Raw genomic sequence first — 15,932 nt, 5'->3', positions numbered from 1 at the left:
CAAAGTGGCTGATTCAATCTACTGTGAGGGGTTTCCAGACTCAGCTGCTTAGGTCTCTTCCTATTTATCAGACATTTTATTCCACAAATATGGGAGCATTCAGTTTGTTTCTTCATGTAGTCCATTGTAAAGTTCAAGTGCATCATTAACTATGTTTTCTCCTAGACCAGTGTTTCCCAAACTGTGTTCCGCGCAGTGTGAATAGGTGATCCATGAAAAAAATATTGATGCTGGCAATATTTTTCCTTCTGAAATATTTAATATAAAATTGTATGCATTAAAAATACTAACATTTGAATAGTATTTAGATTATAGGTATATTATTAATATTTGGAGATCTTGGCTAATATATAAAATGTTAATTAACTAGATTTTTTAAGTGGTTTTTCACTTTGTGATACACACAATAGTATAGTTGCTATACAGCTTGTGTCAAAACAGAGTTGATTCAGATTCTTTCAGCATGAGTTGTATTCAAAGAAATCATGTGATGCTGCATCTGATATGGAGGATCTGAATTCTATCATTGTTCATTACATTAGGCAGATTTGTAATAAGAAGGTACAAAAACACTCGTCCCATAAAAAAACAAACAACCAACCAAAAATCCCCCAAAATTGTCAATGTTAGTTATTTTTATTTTCTGTTACTTTTCTGTAAAAATAACAAATTTATAGAAACACAATTTTAAAATATCTTCCATACCTAATTGTTTTGCATCCCTTTTTTCTTACAAAATATTTTTTAAGCCATAAGGAACGACACTCCTTCTTTTGAACAATATTATTCTATTTTTGTACAAAAGAATGATAGTAATCTATCCTTCTTTTGGCTGTTATATTGATATGTTGTTTTGGGCTTGTACTTAATTTTTAATTTTTATACTTATAGTATTGCTAACTGTCCTCCTGTGAAAAGGACATTAGTTGTTCATTCAGATGATTTTCTCTTGTTGTTTTTTGTTCTTTGTACAATAAGACATCTAAAAAACCTAACTCTTTTAAATTATATTTTGAGCATTACATGTGGCAATTTTACAGTTTGAAACGCCCGCTGCCACTCTCTCCCCCAACCAGCATGTGTGCGTTCCATCAATATATTCCAAGCCCAAAAGTATTCTGTGGCCAAATTAGTTTGGGAAACCCCATCCAAACTTCAAGAAAGATATTACAGCTTGTATGGACCCACCTTCCAGCAGTGTAACTTGAGGTGAGGTGTGTCATGAACGATAGCCAGGAAAGGATGAAGCAGTTTTAACAAAGCAAACTGGAAGGACTTTTTGGTCCTTGGAATGTGGCAAGAGCCAGTGAAGTAGTGGAGAGGCTAAGGCATAAATGAGTATGGAGGCCGAGCTAGCACTGAAGCATGCAGCAGTTCCCTTTCTAAATAAATCCATACTTAGAGACTTCCTTGGTGTTTTAAAGAGCCCAGTTTTTAAGCCCCTGTATTTGAAGATCTTGGCTAATATATAAAATCTTAATTAATTAGGGTATTTTTTAACAAGTGGTTTTTCACCTTGTGATACACGTAATACATACCGTGAGTTCCTTTAGCAATATATTTTAAGGCCAACAGACTCAGGTCATCGGCAAGAGGAAACAAACCTTTAACCTTAATGGCTAACGCCATGTGCCTCTATAACATGAGCTAAAAAACAACTGGCTTTCAGCAAAAGCTGTAGTGCAGACTTCACTCTCCCTCATGAGTGGCTTAAGTGCCTCTGAGGTTCCAGTATGAATACAGGGTTCGGAGAGAGTCGCCTATTTCAGTAATTTTCACAGCTGTTTGGAAGGAGAGGTTGCTGAACTCTCTTATATTCAAATTCAACACATTAACACATGGTTTGAACCGGGATGACAATTGTCTAGCTCATTATAGGGACTCTTTTACACACATTGCTTTATCTAGTTCTTGACTTCCCCCCACCCCACTTCTGCTCCTCTGCTCTCTGATTTGCTTACCTCGATAACAGTTTTTCTGATTTGTCAACCTTGATTACTGTTTTTGGTTCTTTGTGCCTTAAATATTGAGTCTGTTCTGATATGGCTATGGTCTGAAGAAGTGGGTCTGTCCCATGAAAGCTCATCACCTAATAAATTATTTTGTTAGTCTTTAAAGTGCTACTGGACTGCTTTTTTGTTTTCATAAAATATAGACTAGCACAGCTCTCTCTCTGTTACTATTTCAGTAATTAAATGCACTATGTTTTGATTCCATCAGGAAGAGGTAGATGTATACTGCATATTTATTTCATTTAAATCATCAAGTTGTATGTGTTGAAAGAGAGTGATTTTCTTGCATTAGATGCAGAAATATTCCTGTAAAATACTGTGCTAATTATTGATTGACTGTTGACATTTGAAATAATGGGTAGAACTGTTCTCATTCTACTTGCAGGAGATGACCAGACAGAGAGAAAAGGCCAAGTTTTGATCCTTTTAGTGCAACAGGCTCTCCAGTTCCAGGACTACAAAGCCGCTAGTATGCATTGCCAAGAACTTATGACAACAGGTAAAAAAAAAAAAAAAAAAATCCTCTCCTGAATTTTTTCTGATATTATACAAAGTACATGGCCCCGAACTGACTAACTTAATTGGTAGAGCGGCCAAATTTTGGTTGTCGATATTAGAATACTGTTTCTTAGGCTACAGAAAGCACAGAATGCCAGGTTGCCTCAATAAATCACATGGAACACAGAACATTTAAGCAACAGTGACTTCTGGAAACATATGGGTTTTCAGTTACATTAATTCTGTGTGAGCTGTCTGCAGGAATTATGTATTTTAATTCATGTGTCCTTTATTTTCATGGCAGTGTCTCATAAATCTGTCCCAGCAGGAATTTGGTTTTAATTGTTTCCACAGTAGTTTCTTTCCATATTATTCTTGTGAAGGAAGGAGAGAAGAAATTGTTTTTCATTATCTTATTTGAATCACCATGAAATGTTGTTCATTAATGAATATTCATTGAATTACTATTAAAATCCAAAGACCCCTATAGATCCTAATGGTAAGTGCATTAATTTCCATTTTGTGAAAACCTACTGGGCCCATTCATTCTTTAGTTATTTTGTATGTAAATTCTTCATCAGAACATGAGCACATTACTTCATGAAGCTATGGTAGGATCTGGTTTCAAGCTAAAAAACTTAAATCAATTTAGGAGTTTCACAGTGTAATGAAGGGCCTGTATATCTTATCAAGCCATTGATTGGCTTACAGAAGTAATTAAATAGTGAGGAATGAAATTGCAATTGTTTATACAATTTTTCAGGGTTCCTCTTCTATTATTGTGAGAAAGTCCCCAACGCCAATGTTAGGGACTATATTCATAAAGGGTATTTAGATGTTGCAGTCCTCAGTCTTGTAGCACTCAAATTTTTTAGGGACCTTGCTGCCTAGTGGAATTAATGGCCCCAGGTGAGGCATCCAAGTTCTCTGTACAATGTGTGCATAGAGTTAGGCACTTACAAAAGGGTTCAGAGAAACCAGTACTGTGAACTGGAAGCCAATCTCCAGCCTTAATTTGATGGACTTAGGTGCTGAACTACAGGCTGAAAGATGGTGCTTCCATTGAAATTATGGTGCTTCCATATCGTCAGGATTCATAGTTGTGAACCCTTTTCTGGAATTAGTTATGGAACCAACCTCAGCCCTTTCACAGGAAAGATGGCAGCAATCTGTTCTTTAAATTAAGCTCAATATCCTAGTGGTTAGAGCACTCCTTTGGACTCTGGGAGAGCTGGGATCAACTTCCCACTCTACTTGATTTAGAAGAGGGTCTTCTACCCAGGCCTCTCACTTCTCCCATGAGTGCCCTGAGCACTAGGCTGTGGTGTGTTCTAGTCTTTCCTGTTGAAGCTGCTCCTCTTTGGCTGCGTCTACACGTGCACGCTACTTCGAAGTAGCGGCAGTAACTTCGAAATAGCGCCCGTCACGTCTGCACGTGTTGGGCGCTATTTCGAAGTTGAAATCGACGTTAGGCGGCGAGACGTCGAAGTCGCTAACCCCATGAGCGGATGGGAATAGCGCCCTACTTCGACGTTCAACATCGAAGTAGGGACGTGTAGACGATCCGCGTCCCGCAACATCGAAATAGCGGGGTCCTCCATGGCGGCCATCAGCTGGGGGGTTGAGAGATACTCTCTCTCCAGCCCTTGCGGGGCTCTGTGGTCACCGTGGGCAGCAGCCCTTAGCCCAGGGCTTCTGGCTGCTGCTGCTGCAGCTGGGGGTCCGTGCTGCATATACAGGGTCTGCAACTAGTTGTTGGCTCTGTGTATCTTGCACTGTTTAATGAAAGTGTGTCTGGGAGGGGCCCTTTAAGGGAGCGACTTGCTGTTGAGTCCGCCCCGTGACCCTGTCTGCAGCTGTGCCTGGCTCCCTTATTTCGATGTGTGCTACTTTGCCGTGTAGACGTTCCCTCGCTGTGCCTATTTCGATGTTGGGCTGAGCAACGTCGAAGTTGAACATCGACGTTGCCAGCCCTGGAGGACGTGTAGACGTTATTCATCGAAATAGACTATTTCGATGTCGCAACATCGAAATAAGCTATTTCGAAGTTGGGTGCACGTGTAGACATAGCCTTTGTGTGCAACATGTAAATATTCATTCTGTCAGAGGGTGAATGTTCCTTCATAGCCCAGTAGTTAATGTGCTTGCCTGGCAGTTGGAAGTGCTGGATTCAAGATACTGCTGTGAATCCAAGTATGAATGGGATTTAAATGTGGGTCTCCCACATTGCGAGTGAGAGCGTCCACCACTGAACAGTTGTGCGGAAGGCATGTTACCAACACCACCTCCTCCACACTGTCTTTTGTGTGTGATAATCAGCTGAGAGTATACCTATTAAATCAGGCACTGCAGATGAGAGAGCCAGCAAGGTACCTTGTTTGTGAATACCACCAGGCGTGGTATGAATTAGGTGCTTAGCAGTTTAGCAATATCTGGACTTACATGATTTTGCTTTCTCTGGACTTAAGTGCCACTGCTCATGCCACCTGTAGAGATTTAGATATCTGGATATTCTGAACACCTGCAAGTTTTTAGAGTTCAACTGCACAAAAATTTTGTGAGTTCATGGTGCCTAAATGTGCTGTTAGGTGCCCCAGTTGCTCTTGATAACCTGGCCCTATGTATTCTAGTAATAGGTATTTTTCTTAGGAGTTCTTTTAATAAACACACACATGGCTAAGAGCTCAGTTCTTTTCTTCTTTGGTTAGGCTCGACCACATGCAGCCTTTTCATTTTTGAGTTGTCTTCCATGATTAAGATTCCCCCCGTCATCTATGTACAGGGGACATCCAAGAATTTGGCCAAAGGGTTTGTCTGTGCCCTCTTATAACTTAACAAATTGTAAGTGTGTGTGATGGTGGGGGAACACTGACATATCTCCATGTCCCCTCCTCTTTCTGCTGTTTGTACATGTTTGCAAATAGTGAGACTGTTCTTTGTTATATGTTTCCCATAATATTTGAGGTCACTAGACTCACTGTCACTGGAGGTGATTGTCTTTATTTTAGAGAAGTGTAGTCCCTCTTTTGTTCCTATATCCCATCCCTCCATACAATGACCAAGAGAAATGATGGGACTTTCTGTTTGTGTCTGCACAAATTTTATGTTTAATTTTTCCAAGTCTAATGTAGCTTATGGATGTGGAAAAGTATAAATTGAGTTTGGGCATAGAATAACAGAAGATAATCCGTTCCTTTGCTTCTCTCTTCTTTCCCCGCATGACCCTAACACACAGGAGTTAAATTATTTTATTTACAAGACTCATCCTCTGCAGCACCTGACATAATCCAAAATGTTCAGTTCATGCTGAATCAGTGTGGTTTGATTTTCTCATTATGTTATCTGTAAGTACAAATACATGTGTGTGGATGCACACATAGGAACCTGCACTGTCTTGGTACATAGAATACATACATAACATTAAGTAGCTGAATTCGTGGGGTGGTGGTGGTTTTTTTTTCATCCTTACTGTGAAGTGTGCCTCTCTTTCAATGTTGGAAATTCACTGGAGAGGCTATACTCTTCTCTGATTCTTGATGATGATGTAACCTTTGGTCATTGGTGAAGTATTTTTTCAGCACCCTCACTATTAAAATATTGATTATGGCCGTATCTACACTAGCCCAAATCTTCGAAATGGCCATGCAAATGGACATTTCGAAGATTACTAATGAGGCACTGAAATACATATTCCGCACCTCATTAGCATGCTGCCAGACTCAGCACTTCGAAATTGCCACGGCTCTCTGCCATGCGGTTTTTTCCAGACAGGGCTCCTTTTCGAAGGATGTAGATGTAGCCTATATGAGACTTTATTTGGAAATATTTTTGTTCCCCTTTCCAGGCTATTCTAAAAGTTGGGAGGTATGTAGCCGATTAGGACAAGCAGAAGGCTTCCAAGACTTAAGTACTCGGCAGGAGCTTATGGCCTTTGCTCTGACACACTGCCCTCCAGGTTCCATAGAGTCATTGCTGGCAGCAAGCAGTTCTTTGCAGACTCAGGTAGGATGCACATCTGGAAACTTTTCCTGCATAAGCTGAAACTTACTCTGTGAAATCGAAAATGTTTTTTGTGTTTTTTTCCCCCTAAGTTTCTTGTAATCCATTTTATGTATTTTTGTGTATGTATATGTACAGTTTGTTTGAATAGTTAAGCATTGTTTTTGTAATAAATTTTCTGTAATGAATAGATAGTTGTATGAAGTAAGAATAAGGTTTATTTTTTGTTAATTCTGCTAGATTGGTGCTATAGCTTCTGAGGGTTTCTAAAATGTAGTACAGTCGTATTGTTGACAGAATACTTTGTTCCAACTTTATAATACAGTACTTAATAGCCGATTAACCATTTGATTGGGATATACATGTGTGTAAGACTTCTCTTTAAGTTCTTGAACATCTTTAAGGCTTTTATGCACAGTCATTCGTGCACAGTCTCTTTATATGTCCACTGCCTTTTCCAGTATGTTCTGTAGATTCTGCAAAATATAGGGAGTGAGTCTCCACTAGCAAGTTCTTTCAGGAAGAGCAGGCATCAAGAAACTCAATAGACACAAGCCTGTCATTGAACACTTCAGTGGAGTGGGTCATTCTGTTAAAGATCTGAGGATTTGTGTCCTGCAACATAGAGAATTTAACAACCGATTAGAGCGTGAGATTTCTGAGTTTGAGTACATATTCAGATTCGATACATTATCACATGATATGAACAGAGACATCAACTACCTCACCCACTACAAGGACTACTTCCCTTCCTTTGGTGCTCGTAATTATCTCAGACAGGGCAATTAACATCCTCCCACTTCTCACCCCCTTCCTTCTATCCTATTTGATTTGTCAGTTTTTATTGCCTTTTTGTGTTTTTATTTTTGTTTTGTTTTTCTGTACTTATATATGTCAGTTTATACTGGAAATGATATTGATCTGAAGAAGTGGGTCTGTCCCACAAAAGCTCATAGCTGAATAAATCATTTTGTTAGTCTTTATAGTGCTACATTTCTGCTGCTTTGCTTTGTTGGAGTACAGACTAACATGGCTATCTCTCTTACCCCTCAGAATTGTCATGGTACAGTACAAACACACAGGAATGTATAATATCATAGAATACTCGGACTGGAAGGGACCTCGAGAGGCCATCGAGTCTGCCCCCTGCCCTCATGGCAGGACCAAGTACTGTCTAAACCATCCGCAATAGACATCTATCTAACCTGTTCTTAAATATCTCCAGCGATGGTGATTCCACAATCTCCCTTGGCAGTTTATTCCACTCTTTGACCACCCTGACAGTTCGGAACTTTTTCCTAATGTCCAACCTAAACCTCCCTTGCTGCAGTTTAAGCCCATTGCCTCTTGTTCTATCCTCAGAGGCCAAGAATAACAAGTTCTTCTTCGAGTGTCCCCGTGGGTGCTCCACAATAGGTGTCGGGCTCGCCCGGCGCCGCAGATCGGATCTTCCAAGCAGTTTCTGCCGGACCGCACATGCGCCAAGGGGCGGAGTTACCTCCTCAAGGGAGGGGGAAGGCTGCACACAAGACGAGGCGTTGCAGCCCCTCTCCAGACAGGGCTGTGCAGTTGCTTTCTCACAGCCCTCCGCTTATGTTGCAGACTCCAACCAGAAGGCAGGGGTCCCCCCTAGCCTACCCGGAGCCCCCTTCTCCATTTTTGCAACCAGCCTCACCCTGGCTGGGACCACCTTCACCCTTCCTGGGGTTTGAACCGCTGGAATACTATTCAAAATCGCTCTCTCCAGTGTCCCAGATCTCTCGACGATCTCGCTCCCCTAGACGCAGAGGGTGTGCACCAAGGGAGTGGTCTAGGTCACCTTCCCAAGAACAGTGCCTATACTGCCATGGTCGCCCCTACCATGCGGGGCATAGACACCATCGGCAATCTACTAGGGAAAGATCCCCACAGACGATCTCGTATCCCCGAGGGCAATTGCGACCGGGGACAGAGACTCCAGCATCTCAGGGGGGACTGGTTATGGAACCCTGAGATTTTCCCTCACAAACCTCTAGTGAGAGGGTGTACCATCACCAACAGGAACCGGAAGGGTCCAGAGAGGCGTACCCCAGTGGTTCCTCGCTCTCCTCCCCGGACGAGGCTACGGCCCCGGGGGATGTCCATCCCCCGGATGATCTCAAACAGTTTCAAGAGCTTTTTAAGAGGGTGGCCTTCATGCAAGGCATCCAGACAGCAGAGGTACAAGAAAAACACCATAAGCTCCTCAAAAATCTGAGACGTCCGGCCTCCTCCAAAGTAGCAATACCGCTTGATGAAGCCATCTTGGAGTCCGCCACTATAATATGGCAGACCCCTGCAACTATTCCGCCTGTCCACAAGAGAGCGGATAAGAAATACTTCGTGCCGGCGAAGGGCATGGAGTTCCTGTTCAGCCACCCACAGCCAAATTCCTTGGTGGTGGAGTCGTCGCAACAAAGATCAAAGACATCCCAATTCAGGACGGGGAACAGACAAAGATGCCAAGAAGCTAGAGCTGTTCGGCAGAAAGGTCTACTCCTCCTCCACTCTCGAATGGCAAATTACGCAGCGCATTTAGCGAACCATAATTTCGACAACTATACTAGGTTAACCTCCCTCATAGACTCGCTTCCAGAGGACAAGAAGCCGGTGCTCAAGGCCATCGTGCAAGAAGGCTACGCGGCCTCAAGGACGGGAGTTCAGATCTCCCTGGACGTTGCGGACACAGCAGCACGTTCCACAGCTACGGCAGTGGTGATGCGAAGGGAGTCCTGGCTCCAGACTTCGGGTATACCGAGGGATCTGCAGGCAAAGATAGTTGACCTTCCCTTCGACTCGCAGAAGCTGTTTGCTGAATCAACCGACTCGGTCCTTCATTCCAGTAAAGATTCAAGAGGCACACTTAGGACCCTGGGGATTTACACCCCTCCATACAGAAAGAAAAAGTACTACCCTCAACAAAGACGGTACCAGTACCAGCAGCAGTGTCCCCAGTATCACAGGGTTACGAGCAAGGGCGACATCAACAGCACCAGCAGTACAGAACTCCCAGGCGACGTTCACAACAGAGCCGTGCGTCCTCGGGGCAGGGCCAAAGGCCACAAGTTTGACACACAGATCCAGGGCTGCGCCATCACTACCATCACACAAGGTCATCCGAAGCGGCTATTCCACCATCGCCTCCGACCATTCTCCGACCAGTGGCAAAGGATCACCACAGACAAATGGGTGCTGGAGATCATAGCCACGGGGTACGCCATCCCCTTCCAGTCGCTCCCACCGCCACGACCTCCACCCAGGCCCCACCTCCAGGAGGCCTCCCATGTAGCGAGGCTCAAGCAGGAGGTAGACCATCTCATGCTCATAGGGGCAGTGGAAAGAGTGCCGGAGCAACTGCAAGGAAAAGGGTTCTACTCGAGGTACTTCCTCACGGAGAAAAAGACAGGAGGCTGGAGGCCCATCTTAGATCTTCGGGGCCTCAACCGGTACCTGCGCAAGCAACGCTTTCGGATGATCACAATCGCCTCCATCCTTACAGCACTGGACGATGGAGACTGGTTCGCAGCCCTCGATTTACAAGACGCGTACTTCCACATAACTATCCATCCGGCTCACCGGCGATTCCTCCGGTTCATGGTAGGCAACGAACACTTCCAGTACAAGGTCCTACCGTTTGGCCTCTCCTCGGCCCCCAGAGTCTTCCCCAAGACCTTGGCAGTGGTGTCAGCCTACCTGCACACACAGGGGGTATTTATATTCCCGTATCTGGACGACTGCCTGCTCAAAGGGGCCTCGAAGGGGGAGGTACTACGCATGATACACGTCACAGCAAACACGTTCTCTTCACTCGGCCTGGTTATCAATCTGGCAAAATCAAAAATAGACCCCCACACAGGACATAGAGTTCATAGGGGCTCGCATAAACTCTGTTACAGCGAGAGTATATCTACCAGAGGCTCGCTTTCGGGCCATCGGCTCCCTCGTGCAGGTCATCACCTTCAGCCCTACGGTGCCGGTCTTGACGTGCTTACAGCTGCTGGGCCACATGGCAGCGGCGACGTTCGTAGTGCAGAACGCCAGGTTACACATGCGCAGCATGCAGCACTGGCTGGCGAGCGTATACAAACCAGCAGTACACACCGTTCACAGGGTGGTGTCGCCCACAGCGGAGGTGCACAAATCCCTGCAATGGTGGGTAAACCCCAGGAACTTGCTAACAGGGGTACCCTTCCACCAGCCACAAATATCGGTTTTTCTCACTACAGATGCCTCCCTCATAATCTTGAAAGCCTCATACTTACCAGGTGCGCACAATGGGAAGGCAGACCAGCTGAGCAGGCGTTTTGCACTCACACACGAGTGGCAGATCCGTCCCGATATGCTACGGCCGATTTTCCACGCATGGGGTTTTCTCCAGATAGACCTGTTTGCCACTCAGCACAACAAGAAGTGCCCACGATTCTGCTCCAGGGCAGGACTGGGACGGGGGTCCCTGGGGGACGCGTTCCCGTGGAGGGGCCCCCTGCTTTATGCTTTTCCTCCCACAGTGCTGATCCACAAAGTCTTGCAGAAAGCCAGGAGGGAAGGGGCCCGGATGATCCTGATAGTCCCAACGTGGGATCGACAACAATGGTTCCCCCTACTCCTGCGCATGTCGGACTGTCCACCGATGCCTCTTCCGGTGGCGCCGGATCTGCTCACGCAAGCCCAGGGGTCCATAGTGCACCCGCACCCCCAAAGCCTGCGACTGCAAGCGTGGTTAATCCATGGCTCAGCTCCCTAGAGAGCACATGCACAGAGGAAGTGCAGCAAGTCTTAGAAAGTAGCAGGAGGACTTCCACCAGGAAGACCTACAAGCAGAAATGGACTCGCTTCACGGCCTGGTGTTCTACCAAACAGCTGGCCCCCCTTTCGGTGCCTATACCTACAATACTAGAGTATTTACTGGACCTCAAGAGAGGAGGACTCTCGCTATCCTCGTTGAAGGTCCACCTTGCCGCCATTTCGGCGTTCAGACACGAGGAGGAAGGGCACATGGTGTTCGCCCATCCTATGGTTACCAGGTTCCTCAAAGGGTTGGTAAACCTATACCCCCCTCGGAAACCGATTCCATCTTCGTGGAACTTGGACCTGGTGCTTACCGCGATAATGGGACCACCGTTCGAGCCCTTGGCCACGGTCCCCCTCTGCCTCCTTACAATAAAGACGACCTTTCTTCTTGCAATTACGTCAGCTCGCAGGGTGAGCGAGCTTGCGGCAGTCATGGCAACGCCACCCTGCACTGTTTTTTCCAAGGAGACGGTAACCATACGGCTGCATCCAGCCTTTGTTCCCAAAGTTTCTTCTGAGTTTCACATTAACGAACCTATTGTTGTACCCTTGTTTTATCCAAAGCCTCATAACTCCAACGAAGAGGCGCGCCTACACCTCCTCGACGTGAGGAGGGCGCTAGCCTTCTACGTAGACAGGACCAAGTCCTTCCGGAAAACGGATAGACTCCTAGTCTCCCTCGCTCCCAAATCGAAAGGAGAAGGTCTCTCCTCGCAGAGAATCTGAAAGCACATTGTATCCTGCATAAAAATGTGCTACGAGCTCAAAAAGACTCCTTTATTGGCCACTCCCAGGGCTCATTCCACTAGGGCGGTGGCGGCATCAACAGCCTTTTTCAAGGGCGTTGCGTTAAAAGACATTTGCAGAGCGGCGACCTGGTCATCCTACGACACCTTTGCCAAACATTACGCCCTTCACAGGGTATTCCAAGAGGATACCCGTCTCTCTACAGTGGTCCTCTTGGGGACAAGCTGCACATAATCCAATTACCCACCTCCTATCTTGGGTTACTGCTGGGTAGTCACCTATTGTGGAGCACCCACGGGGACACTCGAAGAAGAAAGACAGGTTACTCCCCGTAGTAACGGTGGTTCGAGATGTGTCCCCGTGGGTGCTCCAGTACCCGCCCATCCTCCCCACTTCGGATCTCTGTTAGTGTTTTGCAGGGGCATCCGAGGCAGTTGGTCAAGGAACTGGCGGGGACCGGATCGCGCACATGGCCAGGAGCGCGTAAGGGAGTGGCGCACGCCGGCGCATGCGCGGTCTGGCAGAAACTGCTTGGAAGATCCGATCTGCGGCGCCGGGTGAGCCCGACACCTATTGTGGAGCACCCACGGGGACACATCTTGAAGAACCACCGTTACTACGGTGAGTAACCTGTCTTTCTCTCCTTCCTCCTGATGACTCCCTTTTAGATACCTGAAAACCGCTATCATGTCTCCCCTCAATTTTCTCTTTTCCAAACTAAACAAGCCCAATTCTTTCAACCTTTTTTCATGGGTCACATTCTCTAGACCTTTAATCATTCTTGTCGCTCTTTTCTGGACCCTCTCCAGTTTCTCCACGTCTTTTTTTGAACTGCGGTGCCCAGAACTGGACACAATACTCCAGCTGAGGCCTACCCAGACAGAGTAGAGTGAAGAATGACTTCTCGTGTCTTGTTCACAACACACCTGTTAATGCATCCCAGAATCATTTTTGCTTTTGTTGCAACAGCATCACACTGTTGACTCATATTTAGCTTGTGGTTCGCTATAACCCCTAGATCCCATTCTGCTGTAGTCATTCCTAGGCAGTCTCTTCCCATTCAGTATGTGTGACACTGATTCTTCCTTCCTAATTGGAGCACTTTGCATTTGTCCTTCTTAAACTTCATCCTGTTTACCTCAGACCATTTCTCCAATTTATCCAGATCATTTTGAATTATGACCCTGTCTTCCAAAGCAGTTGCCGTCCCTCCCAGCTTGATATCATCTGTAAACTTAATAAGCGTACTTTCTATGCCAATGTCTAAACTGTTGATGAAGATATTGAACAGAACCGGTCCTAACACAGACCCTGCAGAACCCCACTTGTTATACTTTTCCAGCAGGATTAGAACCATTAAGAGCTACTCTCTTAGTACGGTTATCCAGCCAGTTATGCACCTGCCTTATAGTAGCCTCATCTAAATTGTATTTGCCTAGTTCATTGATAAGAATATCACGTGAGACCATGCTTTACTAAAGTCTGGGTATGCCACATCCACAGCTTCTCCCCTATCCACAAGTCTTGTTATCCTATCAAAGAAAGCTATCAGATTGGTTTGACGCGATTTGTTCTTTACAAATCCATGCTGGCTGTTCCCTATCACCTTACCACCTTCCAAGTGCTTGCAGATGATTTCTTTAATTACCTGCTCCATTATCTTTCCTGGCACAGAAGTTAAGCTGACTGGTCTGTAGTTTCCTGGGTTATTCTTATTTCCTTTTTTATAGATGAGCACTATATTTGCCCTTTTCCAGTCTTCTGGAATCTCTCGTGTCTCCCATGGTTTTCCAAAAATGGTAGCTTAAGGCTCAGATACCTCATCTATCAGCTCCTTGAGAATTCTAGGATGCATTTCATCAGGTGACTTGCAGACATCTAATTTTTCTAAGTGATTTTTAATTTGTTCTTTTTTTTTTATTTCAACTTCTAACCCTACCCCTTTCCCACTAGCATTCACTATGTTCGGCATTCCTTCATCAGACTTCTCAGTGAAGACCGAAACAAAGAAGTCATTAAGCATTACTGTAATTTCCAAGTTCCCTGTTACTGTTTCTCCCTCCTCACTGAGCAATGGCCCTACCCTATCCCTAATCTTCCTCTTGTTTGTAATGTATTTATAAAAAGCTTTCTTGTTTCCCTTTACGCTTGTAACTAGTTTGAGCTCATTTTGTGCCTTAGTCTTTCTAATCTTGCTCCTGCATTCCTGTGTTGTTTGCCTATATTCATCCTTTGTAATTTGTCTTTGTTTCTATTTTTTATATGATTCCTTTTTTATGTTGAGATCATGCAAGTTCTCCTGGTTAAGGCAAGGCGGACTTTTGCCATGTTTTCTATCTTTCCTGCGCAACGTGATAGCTTGGTTTTTGGCCCTTAATAATGTCCCTTGGAAAAAATGCCAACTCTCCTCAGCTGTTTTTCCCCTCAGTTTTGTTTCCCATGGGACCTTACTTACCAGCTCTGAGTTTACCAAAATCTGCCCTCCTGAAATCCATTATCTCTATTTTGCTGTTTTTCGTTCTACTCTTCCTTAGAATTGTGAACTCTATGATTTCATGACCACTTTCACCCAAGCTGCCTTCCACTTTCAGATTCTCAACCAATTCCTCCCTATTTGTTAAAATCAAATCTAGAACAGCTTCCCCTTGGTAGTTTTTTCAACCTTTTGCAGTAAAAATTTGTCTCCAATGAAGTCCAAGAACTTGTTGGATAGTCTGTGCCCCGCTGTATTAGTTTCCCGGCATATATCTGGATGGTTGAAGTCCCCAGTCACCACCAAATCCTGGGCCCTGCATGACTTGGTTAGTTGTTTAGAAAAAGCCTCATCTACCTCTTCCACCTGGGTAGGCATCCTGTAGTAGACCCCTAGCAGGACATGACCTTGTTTTTTTACCCCTCTTAGTCTGACCCAGAGACTCTCAACACATCCATTTCCTATGTCCATCTCCACCTCAGTCAATGTGTGTACATTTTTAATATATAAGACAACACTGCCTCCCTTTCTTCCCTGTCTATCCTTCCTAAGCAGGCTGTACCCTTCAATACCAACATACCAATCATATGTATTATCCCATAAAGTTTCTGTGTTGCCAATGATGTCATAGTTGTATTTTTTTATTAGCACTTCCTGTTCTTCCTGCTTATTACCCATACTTCTTGCATTTGTATATAGGCATCTAAGATATTACGACTCTGATACGTAGGGAAGGAAAGAAATAGACACCATAAAAATAATGTGCTTGAGCTGATCAGAAGAAACGCATCTCATTTTTCTTTCTCAAAATCTGTATATTTGTCTTATTTATATTACAATTGTGTTCATAAGGATGTTTGGAAGGTGATAGCACATGGTTAAAATTGGGCAGAAGAAATTATTGTTGTGGTAAAAGAGGGGGGTAGAAGCATCATGCAGAGACTGTGTAGCTGAAGGGTGCATTAGGAAGGAACATAGTAAAGGAGATCAGCAATGAATACAAGTACTGCAAATGATAGGTGAATACAGAGGACAGTTTGTCATTAGCGTTCATGCTGAGGCAATCCACTTACACACTATCATTTCTTTATTTTCATGGATGGCCTCATTAATTTCAGTAGGAAGTGTCACAGTAGTAAAGAAAAGCACAGTACTGGGGCCTGCATAGTTAGTTTGTAAGTGAAACAGTGCTCTCCACCCAGAATTAGAACTTACTCAAACCATTTTCAAAGAATCACAGAATCGTAGAAGACTAGGACTGGAAGGGACCTCGAGAGGCCATCGAGTCCAGTCCCCTGCTCTAATGGCAGGACCAAGTACTATCCTCCAAAGCAGTTGCAACCCCTCCCAGCTTGGTATCATCTACAAACATAATCAGCGTACTTTCTATGCTA

General features: G+C 44.6%; 1 protein-coding gene across 2 annotated transcripts in view; it reads left to right on the top strand.

The window, feature by feature from the left end:
- NBAS (NBAS subunit of NRZ tethering complex) overlaps nt 1–15,932 on the top strand; it is a 353,016-nt gene that overhangs the window by 145,144 nt on the left and 191,940 nt on the right. For both annotated transcript variants that reach the window (XM_074991286.1, XM_074991287.1), the window contains exons 33-34: nt 2,398–2,511; nt 6,355–6,512. In XM_074991286.1, coding sequence (XP_074847387.1) covers nt 2,398–2,511; nt 6,355–6,512 — 272 coding nt within the window. The remainder of the gene's footprint in view (nt 1–2,397; nt 2,512–6,354; nt 6,513–15,932) is intronic.

Source organism: Carettochelys insculpta, chromosome 3 (assembly GCF_033958435.1).
Source record: "Carettochelys insculpta isolate YL-2023 chromosome 3, ASM3395843v1, whole genome shotgun sequence".
Lineage (NCBI taxonomy): Eukaryota > Metazoa > Chordata > Testudines > Carettochelyidae > Carettochelys > Carettochelys insculpta.
Note: the sequence above shows the minus strand (reverse complement) of the source record. Positions and strands in the feature narration are given on the sequence as shown.